The sequence below is a fragment of the Prionailurus bengalensis genome, chromosome B4 (genome assembly GCF_016509475.1).
Source record: "Prionailurus bengalensis isolate Pbe53 chromosome B4, Fcat_Pben_1.1_paternal_pri, whole genome shotgun sequence".
In the NCBI taxonomy this organism is placed as follows: domain Eukaryota; kingdom Metazoa; phylum Chordata; class Mammalia; order Carnivora; family Felidae; genus Prionailurus; species Prionailurus bengalensis.
The window spans coordinates 123,714,780-123,737,300 of NC_057358.1; the positions used below are offsets into that span (position 1 = coordinate 123,714,780).

General features: G+C 43.5%; 1 protein-coding gene across 1 annotated transcript in view; it reads left to right on the plus strand.

Moving 5' to 3' along the window:
* STAB2 (stabilin 2) overlaps window positions 1-22,521 on the plus strand; it is a 165,803-nt gene that overhangs the window by 16,265 nt on the left and 127,017 nt on the right. Inside the window, exons 4-5 of the mRNA XM_043562355.1 lie at window positions 14,040-14,125; window positions 15,461-15,530. Of these exons, the coding sequence (XP_043418290.1) occupies window positions 14,040-14,125; window positions 15,461-15,530 (156 nt within the window). The remainder of the gene's footprint in view (window positions 1-14,039; window positions 14,126-15,460; window positions 15,531-22,521) is intronic.

Genomic DNA, 22,521 nt, shown 5'->3' on the forward strand with positions numbered 1-22,521 from the left:
GAGCATTTTTTCACATGTCAGTAGGCCATCTGGATGTCTTCTTTGGAGAAGTGTCTATTAATGTCTTTTGCCCACTTCTTCACTGGATTATTTGTTTTCTGGGTGTTGATTTTGATAAGTTCTTTACAGATTTTGGATACTAACCCTTATTCTGATATGTCATTTGCAAATATCTTCTCCCATTCCGTCGGTTGCCTTTTAGTTTTTCTGATTGTTTCCTTCGCTGTGCAGAAGCTTTTTTATTTTGATGATGTCCCAGTAGTTCAGTTTTGCTTTTGTTTCCTTCTGCCTCTGGACATGTGTTGGGTAAGAAGTTGCAGCGGCCAAGATCAAAGAGGTTTTTGCCTGCTTTCTATTCGAGGATTTTGATGGCTTCCTGTCTAACATTGAGGTCTTTCATCCATTTTGAGTTTATTTTTGTGTCTGGTGTAAGAAAGTGGTCCAGGTTCATTCTTTTGCATGTCGCTGTCCAGTTTTCCCAGCACCACTTGTTGAAGAGACTGTCTTTATTCTGTGGGATATTCTTTCCTGCTTTGTCAAAGATTAGTTGCCCATACATTTGTGGGTCCATTTCTGGGTTCTCTATTCTGTTCCATTGATCTGAGTGTCTATTCATGTGCCAGTACCATACTGTCTTGATGATTACAGCTTTGTAGTATAGTTTGAGTCTGTGATTGTGATGCCTCCTGCTTCGGTTTTCTTTATCAAGATTGCTTTGGCTATTCAGGGTCTTTTCTGGTTCCTTAAAAAGTTTAGGATTATTTGTTCTAGCTCTGTGAAGAATGCTGGTGTTATTTTGATAGGGATTGCATTGAATATGCAGATTGCTTTGGGTAGGATTGACATTTTTAACAATATTTGTTCTTCCTATCCAGGAGCATGGAATCTTTTTCCATTTTTTTTTTTTTTGTGTGTGTGTGTGTCTTCTTCAATTTCTTTCATCAGCTTTCTATAGTTTTCAGTGTATTGATTTTTCACCTCTTTGGTTAGATTTATTCCTAGGTATTTTATGGGTTTTGGTGCAACTGTAAATGGGCTTGATTCCTCGATTTCTCTTTCTGTTGCTTCTTTGTTGGTGTATAGGATTTCTCAATGCAACTGATTTCTGTGCGTTGATTTTATATCCTGCAGCTTTGCTGAATTCCTGAATCAATTCTAGCAGTTTTTTGGTGGAATCTCTTGGGTTTGCCATATAGAATATCATGTCATCACCAAAGAGTGAACGTTTGACCTCCTGCTGGCCGATTTGGATGCCTTTTATTTCTTTGTGTTGCCTGATTGCAGAGGCTAAGACTTCCAATACTATGTTGAATAAAAGTGGCGAGAGTGGACATCCCTGTCTTGTTCCTGACCTTAGGGGGAAAGCTCTCAGTTTTTCCCCATTGAGGATGATATTAGCGTTGGGTCATTCATATATGGCTTTTATGATCTCGAGGTATGCTCCTTCTATCCCTACTTTCTTGAGGGTTTTTATCAAGAAAGGATGCTGTATTTTGTCAAATGCTTTTTCTGCATCTATTGAGAGGATCATATGGTTCTTGTCCTTTCTTTTATTGATGTGATGAATCACGTGAATTGTTTTGTGGATACTGAACCAGCCCTGCATCCCAGGTATAAATCCCACTTGGTCGTGGTGAATAATGTTTTTAATGTATTATTGGATCTGGTTGGCTAATATCTTGTTGAGGAGTTTTGCATCCATGTTCATCAGGGAAATTAGTCTATAATTCTCCTCTTTAGTGGGGTCTCTGTCTGGTTTTGGAATCAGGGTAATGCTGGCTTCATAGAAAGAATTTGGAAGTTTTCCTTCCATTTCTATTTTTTGGAACAGCTTCAAGAAATAGGTGTTAACTCTTCCTTAAATGTTTGGTAGAATTCCCGTGGAAAGCCATCTGGCCCTGGACTCTTGTTTTTTGGGAGATTTTTGATTACTAATTTGATTTCTTACTGGTTATGGATCTGTTCAAATTTACTATTTCTTCCTGTTTCAGTTTTGGTAGTGTATATATTTCTAGGAATTTGTCCATTTCTTCCCGATTGCTCATTTTATTGGTATATAATTGCTCATAATATTCTCTTATTATTGTTTTTATTTCTGTTGTGTTGGTTGTGATCTCTCCTCTTTCATTCTTTATTTTATTTATTTGGGTCTTTTCCTTTTTCTTTTTGATCAAACTGGCTAGTGGTTTATCAATTTTGTTAATTCTTCCAAAGAACCAGCTTCTGATTTCATTGATCTGTTCTACTGGTTTTTTGTTTGTTTGTTTTTTGTTTTGTTTTGTTTTTTGGTTTCTATATCATTAGTTTCTGCTCTAATCTTTATTATTTCCTGTCTTCTGCTGGTTTGGGGTTTTATTTGCTATTCTTTTTCCAGCTCCTTAAGGCATAAGGTTAGGTTGTGTATCTGAGACCTTTCTTCCTTCTTTAAGAAGGCCTGGATTGCTATATACTTTCCTCTTATGACCGCCTTTGCTGTGTCCCAGAGGTTTTGGGTTGTGGTGTTATCATTTTCACTGGCTTCCATATACTTTTTAATTTCCTCTTTAACTTCTTGATTGGCCCATCCATTCTTTAGTAGGATGTTCTTCAGTCTCCAAGTATTTGTTATTTTTCCAATTTTTTTCTTGTGGTTGATTTAGAGTTTCATAGCGTTGTGGTCTGAAAATATGCATGGTATGATCGCGATATTTTTGTACTTACTTAGGGCTGATTTGTGTCCCAGTATATGGTCTATTCTGGAGAACGTTCCATGTGCACTGGAGAAGCAAGTATATTCTGATGCTTTAGGATGAAAAGTTCTGAATATATCTGTTAAGTCCACCTGGTCCAGTGTGTCATTAAAAGCCATTGTTTCCTTGTTCATTTTTGATTAGATGATCTTTCCTTTGCTGTGGGTGGGGTGTTGAAGTCTCCTACTATTATGGTATTACTATCAATGAGTTTATTTATGTTTGTGATTAATTGATTTATATATTTGGGTGCTTTCATATTTGGTGCATAAATGTTTACAATTGTTAGGTCTTCTTGGTGGATAGACCCCTTGATTATGATATAATGCCCTTTTGCATCTCTTGATACAGTCTATTTTGAAGTCTAGATTGTCTGATATAAGTATGGCTATTCCGGCTTTCTTTTGTTGACCGTTAGCATGATAGATGGTTCTCCATCCCCTTATTTCAATCTGAAGGTGTCTTTAGGTGTAAAGTGGGTCTCTTGTAAACAGCTGATAGACAGATCTTATTTTCTTATCCATTCTCTTACCCTATGTCTTTTGATTGGAGCATTGACTCCATTGACGTTTAGAGTGAGTACTGAAGGATATGAATTTATTGCCATTATGATGCTTGTAAAGTTGGAGTTACTGGTGGTGTTCTCTGGTTCTTTCTAATCTTTGTTACTTTTGGTATTTATACATATGTGTGTGTGTGTGTGTGTGTGTGTGTGTGTGTGTGTGTGTGTATGATGTATGTATATATTCATTTTTTCTCCCCTCAGAGAGTCCCCCTTAAAATTTCTTGCAGGGATGGTTTAGTGGTCACAAACTCCTTTAATTTGTGTTTGTCCGGGAAACTTTTTATCTCTCCTTCTATTTTGAATGACAGCCTTGCTGGATAAAGAATTCTTGGCTGCATATTTTTCTGATTCAGCACCCTGAATATATCCCGCCACTCCTTTCTGGCCTGCCAAGTTTCTGTGGATAGGTGTGCTTCAAACCTGATCTGTCTTCCCTTGTAGGTTAGGGACTTTTTTTCCCTTGTTGCTTTCATGATTCTCTCCTTGCCTGAGTATTTTGTGAATTTGACTATGATATGCCTTGTTGATGGTCTGTTTTTGTTGAATACAATGGGGGTCCTCTGTGCTTCCTGGATTTTGATGTCTGTGTCTTTCCCCAGGTTAGGAAAGTTTTCCGCTATGATTTGCTCACATAACCCTTCTACCCCTATTTCTCTCTCTTCCTCCTCTGGGACCCCTATGATTCTAATGTTGTTCTTTTTTAATGAGTCACTGATTTGTCTAATTTCTTAAATCATTCTCTGTTGCCTTAACCCCCCTCTTTCTTTCTGCTTCGTTATTCTCTGTAAGGTTGTCCTCTATATCACTGATTCTCTGTTCTGCCTCGTCCATCCTTGCCGCTGCTGCATCCATCCATGATTGCAGCTCAGTTATAGCATTTTTAATTTCATTCTGGTTATTTTTTACTTCATTTATCTCTGCAGGAAGGGATTCTAATCTATTTTTGACTCCAGCTAGTATTCTTATTATCGTGATTCTAAATTCTGGTTCAGACATCTTGCTTATCTGTGTTGGTTAAATCCCTGGCTGTCATTTCTTCATGCTCTTTTTTGGGGGGGTGAATTACATTGTTTTGTCATTTTGAAGGGAGAAAAGGAATTAATCAGGTAGGAAAATTAAAATTAACAAATTAAACACACACACACACACACACAAATCAAATAAATGATGCTAGATCCTAGGTGTGTTTTGGTCTGGGTGTTGAAAGTGGTTTGACAGATTAGAGAAAAAAAGGGGAAAAAGAAAAAAAGAGGAAATCATTTGAGAATTTGAAAAAGTGAATACACTGAAGTAGACTAAAATGAGATGATGGGAGTAAAATAGAATTTGAAAAAAAATTATACAAAGGTAAAGAATATAGTAGAAAAAATTAAAGAAAAATATTTTTAATAAAAATTAAAAACAAAAATTAATTTTTTCTCTTTCTGTATTCAAGAAAAAGAAACAAAAAAGAGAAAAAAGGAAATCATTTGAAAATTTGAAAAAGTAAATACGCTGACATAGACTAAAATAAAATGATGGAAATAAAATAGAATTTGAAAAAATTTACACCAGCAAAAAATATGGGAAAAAAATTAAAGACAAATATTTTTAATAAAAATTGAAAATAAAAATGAATTTTTTCTTTCTGTACTCAAGAAAAGTAGTGTAAAAGAGAAAAAGAAAGAAAATTGAATACATGGACTTGCTAACAAATTGAGATAGGACTGAAATTACTTCGTTTTCCCCTTGAAGTCAGACTATGTAGCTCTTTATAGTTCATAAACTAAGTAGGCGGTGAGACTTGTATTCTTGAAGAGGGAGGTTGGCCCTGTTGGGCGGGGCTAAGTGTAACAGCTCCGTTCTCCACTAGATGGCGCTGCTAGCACACTGGGGTGGATTATTGTGGCGCTCGGAGGTGCCTAGGAGCATGCGTGGGAGTAGTGAAAAATGGCGCCACCCAGCCACGCAGTCTGTTCTCCCCTATCAGCAATCACGGACCCGTCCTCTGTCTTCAGCTTTAGTCCACTTCCCACTCCTTCACTGTCCGTGACCAAGCCCCGTACCTCTCTCCTGAGTTTTGTCTCAGATGCGTCTGTTTTCCCCGGCCCCTTACTTCCGAAGGACTGCGGCTTTGACCGGTCCCGCCCCTCTGCGAGAGGGTCTCACCGAGCAATGGCTGAATGAGCAATGGCCGAATGTCGGCTGCACCCAGGAATGCTTGCTGGACCCTGCTGCTGCCGGTGCCCCGAGACTGCGGCCAGGTGCCAGCCCACCCCAGAAAAATTTCGGGAGATAATGTCGCAGCAGCTTTTCAGGGATTATGTTAAATCACAACACCAGGCTTCACCCTTAACGACCTTGTTCCGGCACCAGCGAATGTGGCCGTTCTCTGGGGTCTGCTGGCACCAGGTGGCTTCAACAATCTCTACCAAATGTCCTTCCAGCAGTGGAACCGCTTTTCCCCATGTGGCCCGAGAACCTCCCGGACCCCACTCTGCTCCTGGGGATTCGCCTTTCCCACCAGAGCACCGCCAGGTATGGAGCTGCGGAGTTGCAGCCTTCGCGCTCCCCTTGTTCACAGTCTTAATGGAATTTGAACCCTCTCCTTTCTCCCTTTTTAGTTTAGTCCCTGCGGCTGTTTCCAATTTTCCACTTTCTCTCCAGATGCTTTTGGGGAGGGGTGCTTTTCCCGTATTCTCCCTCCCCTCTCCACCTGCAAAAGCACCTCTCTTCCCACGTCTTCTTGCTCCCCAAGTTCACCTCTCCGTGCCGCGTACTTGCTGAATTCTGTGGTTCAGGTTGTGCAGATTGTTGTGTTAATCCTCCAATCAGTTTTCTAGGTGTGCAGGATGGTCTAGCGTTGGTCTGGCTGTATTTCATGGACGCGAGATACACAAAATCTTCCATGCTGTTCCACCACCTTGGCTCCTCCCCTCTTTTATTCTTAATTTATAATTTTCATACAGTAAAACCCACCCTTTTCAGTATGCAGTTATAGGAATTCTGACAGACCTAGTTTGTATAAAACCACCACAATTAACCTAGAGAAGAGCTATTCAATTCCCCCCAAATTCCCTTTGCTATCAAGTCCCCCCACCCCTCATCCCCCAAGTCCTGGCAAATACTGATTTGTTAACTGTGCCTGTAATTTTACCTTCATGTCATACAATTGGAAAGATACAGTGTGTGCCTTTTGAGTCTGGCTTCTTTCACTTAGCATAATGCATCAAGGTTTGTCTGTGTTGCTGTCCGTGTCCGTAGTTCATTCTTTTCTAATGCTTCATAGGCTGTCGTGACCTGGCTGCAGCTAGTCAATCCATTCACCAGCTGGGAGACATTTGGGTTTGTTTCCAGTCTGGTGCAACTAAGAATAAAGACGCCATTGTGCGCATGCTTGCCCAGGTTTTTATAATAACCTAAGTTTCCATTTCACCTGGCAAAATACCTAGAAGTGGGAGTCCTGGTTGTATGATCAATGCATGTTTCACTTGGTAAGAAACCGCCCGGCTGTTTTCCAATGTGTGTGTATCATTTTGTCATTCCTACCAACGTGTGAGACTTCCGTTTTTTAGCGTCCTTGCTAGCAGTGGGTAGAATCAGATTTTTGAAAAGCTTTTGCCATTGTGTGAAGTGGCATTTCATATTTTAATCTGCATCTTTTCATATGCGTATTTGCTACTCATCTATCTTTCAAGTTGTTTGCGTTCTTGATTATTGAGAGTTCCTTAAATGTCTGAGATACAAATCCTTCATGTAATACGTGATTTGTAAATATTTCTTCGCAGTCTGTAGCTTGTCTTTTTTCTCTCCTAACACTAAGTTTTGATGAGCAAATGTTCTTAATTTTGGTGAGGTCAAATATAGTGTCTTTTGTATCATTTAGAAATCCTTGCCTAACCTAATATCACAAAGATTTTCTTTCGTCTTTTCTTCTGGAAGCTTTATAATTTTAGGAATTATGTTTAGGTGTATCATCCATGCAAGTTCATCTTTGTATATGATTTGAGGTACGGATCAAGGTTCGGTTTCTTACATATAAACACCTAATAATTCCAGCATTGTTTCTTGAAAAAACTATCCTCTCCTCATCGGATTGCCTTTGGACTGTTGTAGAGAAAGCTGACCATCTCTGTATGGGTCTATTTCTGGACTCTCTATTCTGTTCCAGTGATCTGCGTGTATATCCCTTTGTCATACCACGCCATCAAGATTACCATATCATCACACTAAGTCATGAAATCAGGTAGTATAAGTCTTCCAACTTGGTCATTTTCAAAATCGTCTTGGTCATTCTAGCTTCTTTGTTTTTCCAGGTAAAATTTAGAATCATTTTGTGACTATCTACCAAAAAGCCCTGCTAGAATTTTAACTGGAATTACATTGAATCTATAGGTCAGTTTACAGAGAAGGGACTTTTTAAAGTATTAAATCTTTTAAACTATAACCACACTATATTTCTCCATTTACTTAAGACTTCTTTTATTTTGTTAGTGTTTTATCAATTCATCAATTTTATCAATTTATTTTGTTATTTGTTAGTTTCTTATTGATATTAGCTTGCAGATTTTGCAATTTTTGCATATTTTTGCAGATTTTTATTATGTTCATACCTAACTTCTTGGTTTTTGGTACTATTTTTAACGGTATGTTCTTATTTCAATTTCCACCTGTTTCCAACTAGTTTATAGAAATACAATTGATTTTTGTGTATTGATCCTGTATCCTGAGAACTTATTAAATTCATGTATTAGGTCTAATAACTTTGGGGGGATTCTTTTGAATTTCCTCTGTAGACACGTTGTCTAAGAATGGAGACAATTGTATTTCTTCCTTTCCAATATTTATGCACTTTATATCTTTTTATTTTATTGCACTTGTGATGTATTATCTGTTTTGTACATCGTTGGATTCAGTTGGCTACAACTTTTAGAATTTTTTATTTTTTGCCTTAGATTTTTTAAATAACTTGTGTGTCTATGTTCATTAGAGATGTCGGTCTGTACTTTTCTTATGATGTATTTGTCAGGCTTGGGAACCAAACTAAGAATGTTCTGTGTATATATGGAGCTGGGAAATGTTCTCCCTTCTTCTTCTTAGAAGAGTTTTTGTATAATTTGTATGATTTCTTCCTTAAATGCGAAGTAGCATCCACCAGTGAAGCCAGCTGGCATGGAGTTTTCTTTGTAGGAAGGACTTTAACTTCAAATTCACCTTCTCAAATAGATAAAAAGATGCAGATCTGACCCTTTTAAATAAGAGAGGGAACCAAGAGAGGTTAGATTGGAAAAGTCTTAGATCATGTGTAGTTCCAAGAACATTTGGTAAAGCTGATGGGGAGCACTCCAGCCAAAGTCACCCAACAGAGGAGTCCTCCGTTTTGCAGGAATGGACCTGCCCTGGTATCGCTGCCATGCACAGGCATGGACCAGAAGCAGTGGCGGGAGGTGTGGCCTCATGAACAGGATGGTTGCTCGCTGGGAAATTACGCTCCCACAGGGTACATCTGAGAGGTATAATTTCATAGCGACTCTAGCCAGAGAGGAGGGCCTCGGGAAGCTGCCTTTATAACAACGACCCCCCCCCATCCCCCAGGTGATTAGAAAGAACGGGTCCAGTGAATCACTCTCAGAGGAACACCTGCTTAAATTTTTAAAAAGAAAGGCTGGGGCGTCTGGGTGGCTCAGTCGGTTAAGTGTCTTGACTCTCCCACTCAGGTCACAATCTCACAGTTTCGTGGGTTCAAGTGCCCTGTGAGGTTCTGTGGGCTCACCTTGCAAAGCCTGCTTGGGATTCTCTATCCCCCTCTCTCTCTGCCCCTCTCCTGCTCGCATTCTTTCTCAAAATAAATTTTTTTTTTAATTTAATAAGTGAAAAGAAGGGCTTGCTAACTGTCTCCTAAAGAAAAAGGAAGCCCAGACTTCTTGGACACGGCATCATAGCCTTGGGAACTGGGATGAGAGAAGCAGCCTAATTACTCTGGCATCAGCCTTTGGCCTGTAGTTATATTCTCAGAAAATGGCTCTGCCCTGTGTTCTGCTCTATGTTTTTTTAATGTTTACTTATTTATCTTGAGAGAGACAGCGAGAGAGAATGGGAAAGGGACAGAGAGAAAGGGAGAAAGAGAATCCCAAGCAGGCTCCCCACTGTCAGCACAGGCTTGATCTCACGAACTGTGGGATCATGACCTGAGCCAAAATCAAGAGTCAGACCTTAACCAACTGAGCCATGCAGGCGCCCCACTGCTCTATATAGTATCACAAGGCAAGGGCCGAGCAGAAGGGACACCCAGAGGATGGAAGAGTCGTATCTGCCTCAGAGGAGGGTCCCAGAGAGTGTGTTTGAATGGGGGGAAAGGTACAGGCAAGGTGAGGAGGGAAGGGCATGCCTGGGCCGTGGGAGGGACAGAAGGAACGGGAGATGGGAGAGGAGGTGGCTCATTGCAGGGAGGAAGCTAACGAGCAGAATGCGAGCGCGGGAGACTGGGATTCTGTCGTCATTGCCCGCAGATTAAAAATGCCTTGGAGTTGGGGCGCTTGGGTGGCTCAGTCGGTTGAGCGTCCGACTTCAGCTCAGGTCACAATCTCATGGTCCATGAGTTCGAGCCCCGCATCAGGCTCTGGGCTGATGGCTCAGAGCCTGGAGCCTGCTTCTGATTCTGTGTCTTCCTCTCTCTCTGCCCCTCCCCCGTTCATGCTCTGTCTCTCTCTGTCCCAAAAATAAACATTAAAAAAAAAAATTTTTTTTAAATGCCTTTTTGCAAGGCAGCACTGAGTACTGAGTCCCAGGGCTGAGGATACCCTGTGTGCTTCTGAGCTGGCCCAGAGGGCAAGCTACGGGTCACTCAGCACCTTGCACGCCTAGCCATAGGGAGAGGCACAGGGGCCACAAGAGGGAGACTGGCAGAACTGGTCCAGAATCTTCCTGGTCCTGCCCAGAGATGCGCCCCGTTCCCAAAACACCACCTCAGCCCCAGAAGGGCCTAATATCAAAAGGAAACGTTAGAAGAGCTATTTGATGGTCAACAATCTATGGAGACGCTCTCCCAGCACCCCTTGCTCAGCATCGTGAACGCAAGTGGGTTTCAGATGAACTTCAAAGTGTATGCCTGGCACCTGCTTGGTTAGGCCCTCAGCCTTCCTCTTCATCCCCAACCCCCACTGCTCTTTTTAGGATAAAGACACAATCTTTAACAAGGCTCTTCTTTAATAATGTTGCCCCCTATTGAGACCAAATCTAAGTCAGCTGGGCCTTTGAGGGTTAGGTTTTTTGGTGACTGCCAGTAGGTGGATTGAGGAAAGTTTCCCCCCTCCCCCGCCCTGCATTAGCTTTATCCCAGTTTGTAAACCAGTGTTTACCTGATGGTCTGTTAATCCCTGACTCTCTCCCCACCAGACTGGTAGGACCATGTAAATAAGGGACCGAGTCCTGATTCAAATGGTTACCCAGTGATTTAGTCCCTGAGTATTGTTACCTATCATAGTGCTAATCTGAACGAACAGAAACTGGAGAGGATGGGGAGCATCCTAAATAATAACCACCATTTATTGAGCACCTAATATTTCCATCCCTACTGCAACCTGCCAGGAAGACACTTGAACGGAATCTCAGAGCCATGCATTGACTTTCCCAAAAGGGTACAGCTAGCAAAGAGTCGCACTGGGGCTCAAACCCAGGAGGTTTTGACTGCAGTGTCCAGGCTTTTTCATGACACTATTGAATCTCGTGGAGCCGGTGCTCCAGCTGGTGAGAGCAGCCCAAACCAACATATTCGTTTTCAAGGTGATTTATAAATATTCGCTACATGTCCGTGTGTCTTCTCTTTTGCTCACTCCATGAACATTTCTGTTCTCTGTGCTGTGACGCTGGTACACAGCGGTGCTTGATGAGTACACAGGATAGTGACAGATGGTACAAGTGCAGTAGACTCTGGGGCACCTGCCAGGGTTCGAAGCCTGGCTCTGACCCTGTAGTGGGAAGGAAGACCACAGACGCAAAATGTGTAAGCTAGACTCTGTAGGTTACCAGTATTCTGCATGCAGGAAAGAGACAGGGGAGCCAGGGAGAACACCAGCCACAGGTGTGAAACTACACTCTCTCATCTCCCCATACCTACAAGTACCACTGCTCTTTTATGTTTTAAGTTTATTTATTTAGAGAGAGAGAGAGGGGGGCGCCTGGGTGGCTCAGTTGGTTAAGCGGCCGACTTCGGCTCAGGTCATGATCTCGCGGTCTGTGAGTTCGAGCCCCGTGTCGGGCTCTGTGCTGACAGCTCAGAGCCTGGAGCCTGTTTCAGATTCTGTGTCTCCCTCTCTCTGACCCTCCCCTGTTCATGCTCTGTCTCTCTCTGTCTCAAAAATAAATAAACGTTAAAAAAAAATTTTTTAAATAAATAAATAAACCAGAGAGATAGAGGGTGGGGGAGGGGCAGAGAGAGGGAGATAGAATCCCAAGCAGCCTCTGCACTGTCAGCATGGAGCCCGATGCGGGGCTCAAACCCATTAACTGTGAGATCATGACTGGAACTGAAATCAAGAGTCCGACGCTTCACCGAATGAGCCACCCAGGCACCCCTATAAATGTTCCTTTAAAGAACTAACCTAGTGATTCAAATGAGCCATCGGGGTCTCTTCGGGAGAACTATTTCTCTCAGTAGATAAAAGTCTCTTTCCAAGAACCATTTTTCATTTTCTATGGATGCTGATTTCTTGGAAGATACATGGCAGAGTGAGGTTGTGGGCTTTGTCAGTCGGGGTTGGAGAGGAGGGAGGGCTGGAAAGTGGACACTTCAGGTGCAGGAGGGGTGAGTCCCTCATTATCCCTTCCTTACCAGCTGGGTAACTCTAGGCAAGCCACACTACTACCCTGTGCCTCAGTTTCTTTATCTAGAAAACAGGGCAAAAGATAGGACTTAACCTCAGGGGATTACTTTGACCAGTAAATACGTGCATCCTTTATTATTATCTAGAACCCCATGTCATTTGCTATTTTGTGGAAAGCATTTGTCCTGCCAACTTTAATTTGGGATAATATTTGATTCTTCCTCATTCACACAAACACATTTCATGACCATTGCATGATTTCTGCTCGGTGTTGGCTGGTCCAGACCACTTATTTTAATGGTCAGACTCACCCAAACTGACGGTAAATCCATGCTGACACAGCACTCAAGGTGCAGAACAATGGCAAGTATAAAAAGAAAAAGAGGGGCGCCTGGTGGCTCAGTCAGGTAAACGTTCGTCTCTTGGTTTCGGCTCAGGTCATGATCTCACGGTCCGTGAGTTTGAGCCCCACATCAGGATCCACGCTGACAGAGTGGAGCCTGCTTGGGATTCTCTCTCCCCTTTCTCTCTGCCCCTATCCCACTTGAGCGTTCTCTCTCTCTCTGTCTCTCTCTCTCTGTCTCTCTCTCTCTGTCTCTCTCTCTCTCTCTCTCTCTCTCTCAAACTTAAAAATATGAAAGAAAGAATGAAAGAAAGAAAGAAAAAGCTTTTCTACCTCATTACAGCAGTACCTTCCGTCACTTCCCATTACTTTAAATCTTCTATTTGATTTTGGGCATTGCAGTATCTGACTTTCTAGCTAAATGTACCTCCCCACCAACATGTAATATAATGCTTGGCACATAGTAGGTATTCCCTGAATGATTAGTCAATGACTGAATTCCTCTAATGTCTAGAAAAGCTCCAATTCAGGTCTAGTATAGCCCAAAAGTGCAAAGTCCATGCTTGTTTGGAATTAGCTTGTGAGTGAAATCAAAATTCTTTTGCCATACGAAGCATTTCCTTAATTGGCACCAACCTCCTATTAACCCTCATCAACCACCACTTCTCCCAAATCCCAACTACCAAGTTCCAGCCCCAATAAACTTTATATTATTCCCAGAGTAGGTTGTGCCCTTTTACAACCCTGAAGCTTGGTACTTCCTGTTCTCTGTTTCTGAAATGCCCTTCAGAAGGTCACTTAAGCATGGCCAACTCCTTCTAAACCTTCAAAAGCCCAGCTTGAATGATTCCTCCTCAAGGATGTCTCCCAGACTTCTCAAGGCAGGATCGATAGCTCTCATCTCTGGGCTCCCTCAGTGCCCTGTGTAGAGCACTGAGTAAGGGGCCTGGCTTCAGAGTCCTGCTGACGGCTGAACTAAAGTCCCAGCTTTGCAACTTATAAAGTGTGAAACCTGGGGCAAGGTACATGGTCTCTCCGAACTTCAGTCTCTTCATCTGCTAATCAGCACCAAGAGCACCACCTGAAGGTTTCAGTGGGAATAATTTAATTAAAAAATTATAAAGTATTGGGGCATGCTCAGTCGGTTAAGCGTCTGACTTCAGCTCAGGTCATGATCTCACGGTTCACGGTTTCGAGCCCCACATCGAGCTCTGTTGCTGACAGCTCAGAGCCCTGAGCCTGCTTCAGATTCTGTGTCTCCCTCTCTCTTTGCCCCTTCCCTGCTTGCACTGTCTCTCCCTCTCTCTCAAAAATAAATAAACATTAAAAAAAGAAAATTATAAGGTATAAAAATTAAAAAGCCTAAAGGATAGCAAATGCTCAAGAAATAGTAGATAGTCCAATGCCTTCTATCACAGTGCCTGACTATATTGTGATTCATACTCCTTTGTGTGAGACTGGATGATGCCAACAGGAGTTTTAATTATTCCTTATCCCTGGCCACTAGCACAGGACCTGGCACACAGTAGGTGCTTACTGCTTCCATGCAGAATGCTTTGTGCGGTCACAAACGAGTGAATCTGAGACCTTTCATTCCCTAGAGTGCCCAGGAGGTGCCCGGTCCCCCTGCAACGGCAGGGGCAGTTGTGCGGAAGGCATGGAAGGAAACGGAAGCTGCTCCTGCCAGGTAAGATCAGAGACGTGGTCTCCTCCCCCTTCTCCTTTCCCGTGGTCCCTCCTTGAACACCTGTACAACAAGTGGGGTCTCTAAGAAATAGCGAGGTTCGTGAAAAGAGTATACGATCAGCAATAAAATGACCTCTTAGGGGCTGGAGACCTTTGAGAGAGTCAGTTCACTGCTCAGCCTTAAGTGCATCCATCTATAAAATGGGTTTGAAAAACACACCTATGTAATTACATCTGTTGAAAAAGTGAAGTGAGATCATCTATGTGAAAATATTTTGTGGGCCTCTACAGAGCTGTATAAATTACTGTCTTTGTTCCTGTTAATAATCACCACTATTGGGGCGCCTGGGTGGGTGGCTCAGTCAGTTAATCGTCTAACTTTGGTTCAGGTCATGATCTCGCGGTTCATGGGTTTGAGATCTGCATCCAGCTCTGTGCTGACAGCTCAGAGCCTGGAGCCTGCTTCAGATTCTGTGTGTGTGTGTGTGTGTGTGTGTGTGTGTGTGTGTGTGTCTGCCCCTCCCCTGCTCATGTTATATCTCTCTCTCTCTCTAAAAAATAAAATAAATATTAAAAAAATTAAAAAAACAATAATCACCACTATTGGCAAACTACTCTGTGGTCACTGGGTCTAAGAGAAGAAAGTCTTTTGTTGTCCCATGAAAGTGACATGCTGTGAACTGCAAGCCTTAGATAATTTAAATACAAAGAAATTCCTCCGAAAGGGATGGACCTCAACTGTCTTCAGAAATGCAAAACTTGGGGGGCCTAAGTGGCTCAGTCCGTAAAGCGGTAAAGTGCCTGACTCTTGATTTCATCTCAGGTCATGATCTCACAGTTCGTGAGTTCGAGCCCCGTATCAGGCTCTGCCCTCTCAGCACAGAGCCTGCTTGAGATTCTCTTTCTCCCTCTCTGCCTCTTCCCCACTCATGCACATGCTCTCTCTCTCTTTCTCTCTGTCTCTGTCAAAAATAAAGAAAGAAAGAAAGACAAGAAAAGAAATGCAAAACTGAGAGAGTTTTCATTTCACTCTTGAGTGAAATTAACGATGAGGCTCTTAGCATTTACCCTCTGGTTGTATCTCTGGGCTAACAAAGCAGTTCCCTTCGGAAGCTCTCCAGACTCTTAGTGAAAAGTGAGGCAGGGATTAGTCTTCACGTTATAACATAAAACCAGCAAAGAATAAAGGCAGAAATAGAAAGAAGGAGCTTCAGGAAAGCACAGATGGAAGATACAGTCGAGAAACAAATGTTGACCAGAGCATCAGTGAGAGATCCAGGGCTTCCCGGAATGTAGATCACTTGGGTCTCACGCCATCTGTCTGGGTGTTCCGCAGGACGGGTTTGGGGGAGCAGCCTGTGAAACCTGCACGGATGACAATGTATTTGGACCCAGCTGCTCAGCAGGTATGTCTGATTTTTGTGTAATCAAATGCATTTGTAAAGGCTGAAGGTCAAACATGGCTTATGCAGCTGAAGGACATGTCAGGTGGCCTCAGAGAGGCTATTCTTAGGGAGGACTGGGGGGAAGCATCAAACAGTTATGCAGAACTAAGTCTACACAGGCAACACCAAGAGTGGACAAAAATGCAGTCTTTGAAAAGAGAGACAGTGTTTTCTGTGGTTTTCAGGGACCCCTCGCCAGAGATGCCTTCTGGCAAACTTGGCAACATATGGTTTCCTCTCTCCAGGTTCCAGGATCCAACATCCACCTGTTGCTTGCCCTGGAGGTCTTTCTGGGTCCTGGTCTCAGCACAGACCTTCTCCCCAGGAGCCTCTTCTTCCACGATGGGCCTCACCACACTCTGTCCCTTCCTTTTGGGGAGTTCTCAAATACCTGAGGTGATCGAGGATTGTGGGCTCCATCTTGCAGATTAAACAAACAAACATGACTGACACTGGCTTGTCCACTCTCTTGGTCCCCGCCCCCCGGAAGTGGACTCTGAGACAAGGTAGCAGATTTGTCAGGTGACCCCAGAAACACTAAGAAAATGGCACGGGGGAAACAAAGGGTGTGTCCCATCAAGCCAGACAAGTGTGGATGCTTGGAGATTAATGCCCTGGGGAACAGGGGCGTCAGTGTAGAATAGTCATCTGAGAGTCATCCCACCAGAGGGGAGCGGGAACTGCAGCATGGTAGGCAGACTGATGGCTTCCACAAAGTGTCCATATCTAATCCCTTGGACCAAGGAATGTGTTACCTTACAGGACAAGGGGACTTATGTTTGCAGAAATAGAGAGATTTTCCTGGATTTTCCGGGCGGGCCCACTGTACACAAAGGTCCTTAAATGTGGAGGAAGAACACAGAAGGTATAGTGTCAGCATGATGAGAAGTGAGAAAAACTCCACCAGGCTTTGAACATGAAAGGGGGCCATAAGCCAAGCAATGTGGGCAGCCTCTAGAAGCCAGGAAAGACAAGATAACAAACTGATTCCAGCATGGGGCACCTGGGTGGCTCAGTCGGTTACACATCTGACTCTTGATTTCAGCTCAGGTCGTGATCTCAGGGTTGTGAGATCGAGCCTCGAGTCAGGTTCCAAACTCAGCACAGAGCCTGCTTGGGATTCTCTCTCTCCCTCTCTCTCTCTGTCCTCCTCCACTTGCTCTCTCTAAAAAAAAAAACAAAACAAAACAAACAACAACAACAAAAAAAACAGCCCCCAATGGGCATTTGGGCAGAGCAGCCTTCCTCGGAAGGGCTCACAGGCCTTACTGGAAGTTGGCTGCAATGCACAGAATTAGTAAGGCTTAGAGAACGTGGGCATGGAAGGGACTGTGTCTGCCGGATTCAGAGCCTCCCAAAAAGGATATGTCATGTAGCCTTTCTCCAACACCACCTTGGTTCTGGCCTTTATGGAAAAGTCAAATTTAGTAGGCACGGCTTTGATTCAAATATTTTTTGCAAGAAAACCTATGCACATACATAGACATCTCATCCCCATACATTTGCACTGCGTAATAACTTTGACCTGAAGCAGCAGAGGTATTGTCTCCTTCTAAACCATGGTTCCTTGAAGGCAGGACTTGTCTTTATCTCCAGTACTTCCCACAGTGCTGCCTGATGAGTAAATGAAGGAGTGTATAAATGAGTGAATGAATGAATGAATGATCTAATTCACTCCAACCACGTTGTCCTGACCCACAAACTTGGTTTTGAGAGGCAGCATGTAGAGATAATTAGAGCCTTGGCCTTATACTCAGACTGGCTTCAGCCTAGGGCTTCTAATTGTGAGAACTTTAAGTTTCCTAAGCATATTCTCTGTCTTTGTCTTCATCTGTAAAAATAGAAACAATACTGTCTCCTTCAGTGTTATTATGAGGATTTAGTGAGATAATCAGTGCACAATATATGTTAGCAATTATTAATACCTATTATTTCCTAGTGGCCCCCAATCTTATGTTTTTGTTCACCGACCACTCCATAGATTATTTCATAAAGTGTTGGCAAAAACGAATTTAAAACAGACGTTGGTATTCAGTGTGTTTTTAACATTATATATTATATTAAGGGAAATGTCTCCCAAATTGGCCCTTCCTTACCATAATACTAGGATATGAATCACATATTTTAAATAAATATTGAAATGGAAAGGGGAAAAAAATAGCATCCAACACTGTTTACTTAACCAAGAAAGCCAAGTACGGTTTGGGGGTGAAAATTTGGAAAGAAGATGAGTCCACAGTGCCTCCAAGAGTTGGTGCTGGTTGCTGATACAAGGAAATTCTAAACACTTCTAAAGAAAGTGCCCTGCCTTCACACCTGTTTGTGCCGTGGAGGGAGGGAGGGCAAATAAGCGGGAGGAACAAAGGGAGGTGGATCAGGAACCTAACCTGACGCTCAGGGAAAAAAAGTCCAAGCTCTAGGTTCCAATCAATAGAACTTTGGAGATAATAGAATGTCCTGAATCTGCACCATCCAAGCAGGCGTTGGACATACATGGCCACTGAGCACCTGAAATACAGCTAGTGCAATGAAGAACTGAGTTTTAAATCCTAGTTCATGTCATTTAATTGAGATTTGAATAGCCATGGGCTGCCTGGGGGACTCAGTTGGTTGAGCATCAGACTTTAGCTCAGGTCATGATCTCCTAATTTGTGAGCAAACCTGAATCAGGCTTGCTGCTGCCAGCCCAGAGCCCACTTCACATCCTCTGTCCCCCTGTCTCTCTGCCCCCTCCCCCTCCTTCTCAAAATAAATAAATATTTAAATATGTATACATATGTGCGTTATATATATAACACACATACATATTATATAAAGAAAAATAAATAAATTTAGATAGCTGCATATGCCACACGTGGCTAGTCTCCACCATATTGTATGGTGCAGCTCCAGAACATAATGGTTAAGAGATCAGGCTTTGAAATCTGACTGTCATGAGTTTGAAACCACCCCAAGCTGCTGTGTGACTCAGGGCAAGCTATTTAACCTCCCAAAGCCTTCTTCATCTATAAAACAGGAATAATAACACCTGCCTGTGGGACTGACAGTGTAGCAAAGCCCTAAGCAGCAGGTCACAAACACTCACTCAATGGAAGCACATAGGCAGTGAGGACAAAATCAGTCCAACGGTAAGCAAGCCATGGATGGACAGATGGATGGATGGATGGATGGATGGATGGATGGATGAGTGGATGGATGGCTCAGTGATGGCTGGCCCTTTTCCATTAACCAGGACAAGAGCAACTTACAAACTTTCTCAGCTGGGCCTCCGCTGGGTGCCAGTGTTGTTTCATCCAGTGAGGCACTGGTCCCATAGCGGTGGCAGCTCTGTCTGTAAGTAGGACAGCTCTATTAGCCACAGTTTATTTTTAACACTGACTTTAACCTGCTGCCAGAACCCTCTCCTATCCTGCTGTTGATTAGTTTAGAAATGATTTAGAGTCACATCAGCTGAGGATTTTTATCCCTGCTGCCAATGCCTTACCTAGCCTGCTCTGTGCCTCTCTCCTGGTTAGTGCAGATTGCAAAGTCCACTTTCTCCAACATAACCCTCAGATCCTACAGCCGTGTCACGTTCATAGCAGCAGCTAGCATTTGTGGAGCACCTGCTATGCACCAGGCAGTGTGCAAAGTTTGACATGCGATGGTCTCTCTGGATTCCCACAGCTGTGTGAGCTGGGTTCCTCATTTTATGGAGAAAGAAGCAGGTTTCTCAAGGTCAAGCAGCTATTTCAGGGACAGAAGCAGAATTTGGCTCCAAATATCTGACTCCAGAGCCTGGGTGCCCAAACACGGCACTGTTCTGCCCCTGGTGAGATCTACCATGCATTAGACCCCTGACAATGATATTCTAAAGAGGAGACAGATTCGCCAAGGAGCTGGAAATGCAGGTGACAATTGTGATCTGTAACAGGATGCTACAGGAACACGGGAGAGCTAGCAGCTCACTCTGCCAAGTGGCATAGCACTGAGGGCTTCAGGCACAGTCCCTCTGACCCAAATGGCCAGAATTTCGACACCTTTAAAGTCACACACCCCAAGTTTTTTCATGTCTCTAAAGATTTGCTGACACCAGTTCAAAAAATTCCAAGGACTCTTTAAAAGACATATCAGAATCCCTCCACCACTCACTTCTCCTTCCCAGGGACACTTTCTTGGCAATGGCTGGTGACCCTGCAATGTGTATCAGACATTCCCCAAGGCTGTCCTTGCCTGGTCAGTTAATCCAGTACAGAGTCTATACCAGAAGACAGGACACAGGGAGAAGCTCACAGCATGTAGCCCAGAGGGAAGCTTAGTGACAAGGACAGCTTTAGCAGTTAGCATCTAAGTTGGGAACCTGGGCTGAGTTACATTCAACTCCGCCTTCTGCCTCCTCGCCCTCTTCCACTGACTACATGACACTCAAGACCTTGAACCTCTTAGTCCGGCTTCCCCACTGCACTGTGAGTCCTTGAGTTTAGGTATTGTGAACTACTCATATTCATATATCCAGTAACTCCTACGGTGACTGCCTCTAGGTAGGAGCTGGGTAGATAACTTTGTTTTGTTTTTTTTTAATGAAAGAGATGACTTTTTTAAAAAATGTTTATTTATTTTGAGAGAGAGGTCGGGAGGGGCAGAGAGAGAGGGAGAGAGAGACTCCCAGGCAAGCTCCACGCTGTCAGCACAGAACCCAACGTGGGCTCGAATTCACGAACCATGAGATCATGACCTGAGCCAACATCAAGAGTCGGATGCTTAACCGACTGAGCCACCCAGGTGCCCCTGGGTAGATATTTTGTAATTGAATTGAATTGAGCCTTCTCTACTAAGACATAGTACACCTCCCTCCACACCCCAGTTACCTCTGTGACCAATTTGACTTCTCTCTGGAACTCCTCTTCCAACAGCTACAGCCGTAGGTGAACATCAAAGTGCTCTGTTAAAATAGAAAGGATGGCAAATCAGTTTTTGAAGTGAGGATGACGATTCCAAATCCGATTCAAAAGTTCACATTATCTGAATGAATAGTTGAGCTAGGTGTCTCCCATTTTTCATACGTAATTCAGAGTTAATGAGCCCTACCTCACAGGGTGCGGCTAGCATCAGATGAGATAATGCTTGTAAAGCGAGTGGCAAAATGCCTGATGGGTAGTAAGTGCTCAACAGAGGGAAGTGCAGGGCCCGTGCTACAGTGAGCTGAGGGAGGGACATGCCTCAGGTGCCAAATTTAAATGGGCATCAAAAACTCAGTAATCAAGGGGCGCCAGGGTGGCTCAGTCGGTTAAATGTCCAACTCTTGGTTTTGGCTCAGGTCATGATCTCACAGTTCGTGGGTTTGAGGCCCATGTCGGGCTCTGCACTGCCAGTGTGGAGCCTGCTTGGGATTCTCTGTCCCTCTCTCTGCCCCTCTCCTGCTCATGCTCTATCTCTGTCGACATAAATAAATAAACTTTAAAAATAAAATAAAATTATTGAATAAAACATCAAAATACCAAAGAAAGGCAGGATCCAGCTCTGCACTTGAGCTGCCCTGTCTCATTCTCCCCACCTTCTGCCCTGCCTCCCCCTTCTCTCCCTATATCCTGTCTCCCCTCCTCACCTGAATCCTGGTCCTGCAGGATGTTGTCTTTGTTGATAATCTAGTTGTACAGTTATTGGTATGGTTATAAAGCACCCACAAAAAATGTTGTAGGTAAATACAGAGAGGGGTTAGGGCTTCCAAGGGATTCCCGTCTAATAGAAGAAAAAAAAATGCACACACTGAGAAAGAAAAAGTGGCCCTGACAGCTGTTGGCGGTCAGTCTTTTTGCTCCCAGCTAGGCTGTGGTACTGCCCCACTGAGCACAGGCAATTTCACGGAATATCACCATCGATGACTTGCTATATCCATGCTGGAACAAGACACAGAAACTAAGCCACTGCGAAATCACATCTGGACAGAGAAATGAACAATGACAATGGGCAACAATAAAAATAACCCGATAGCTGCCTCTCCTGGTCACCGTGAGTCGGGGAGCTGCTCACCCTTCAAGGCCAACCAAAGCCCCCACCTCCGTGGTGCCACTCAGTGGTCCCAATGCAGAATCTGCTTCTCTGGGCTCCAACAGCACCTTCTTTGTACCTTGTCCCCTACCACACCCTACTGTAACTACCAACTTTAAACCTGGTCCACTATCACACCAGACTGTCTATGCCTGAGAGCCTACTACCACCATTGGTCAAACAAAGTCAGCAGCAAGGGTCAGCAGTCGTGACAGAAGCAGCAGAGCCACTCGGGGATTTCCGTTGGCATGCAAAAGAGAGCACGTTGGAGGAAAAGTCATGGAGGTGTGAGATGCAGGAGGCGTGTCTCTCCTAGGCCAGCCCACCCATCTCTTCCTCCCATTGTCATTGATCTATCCTGTCCTAGTGTGTGTCACGCTGTGTTGGGATGGGCTGCCTTCCTCTGCCATTAGATTTGGAGGGCACGGACTTACCCTTTTTATCTCTGGGTCATTAATCCCAAGCACAGCACCCTGGACAAGAGAGGTGTTCAATATGTGTTATAAAGGGAGGAAGATAAACTAATGAGTCATTCCCATGTGCTTAGAACCTAAGATGTATAAAAGGAAGCAATGGAAAGTGAAAAGTAAAGTTGTTGGAATTAGATTGGACAGAGCCTTGTTCGCCAAAGAGAGGGATTTAGATTTCATTTGGTTATCAGTTGGGAGTCACTGAGATATTTGGGGGGAAGATCACCTGATGCCATTACTGATCATATGAAATGGGTGGAACGGAGAGGTGAGAGTTTGGACAGCAAGGCCAGGTAAAATGCTACTGCAGCAGTCCAGGCAAAACACGATAAACACCTGAAGAACAGTTCTGATGGATACAAAAAGCAGGAGATTGAGGTGGACACAAGAATTCAAAGGATTTTTTTATTAGATGTTTGGAATACTTTATTAATCCTTGCTTTTCCAGTATTTGG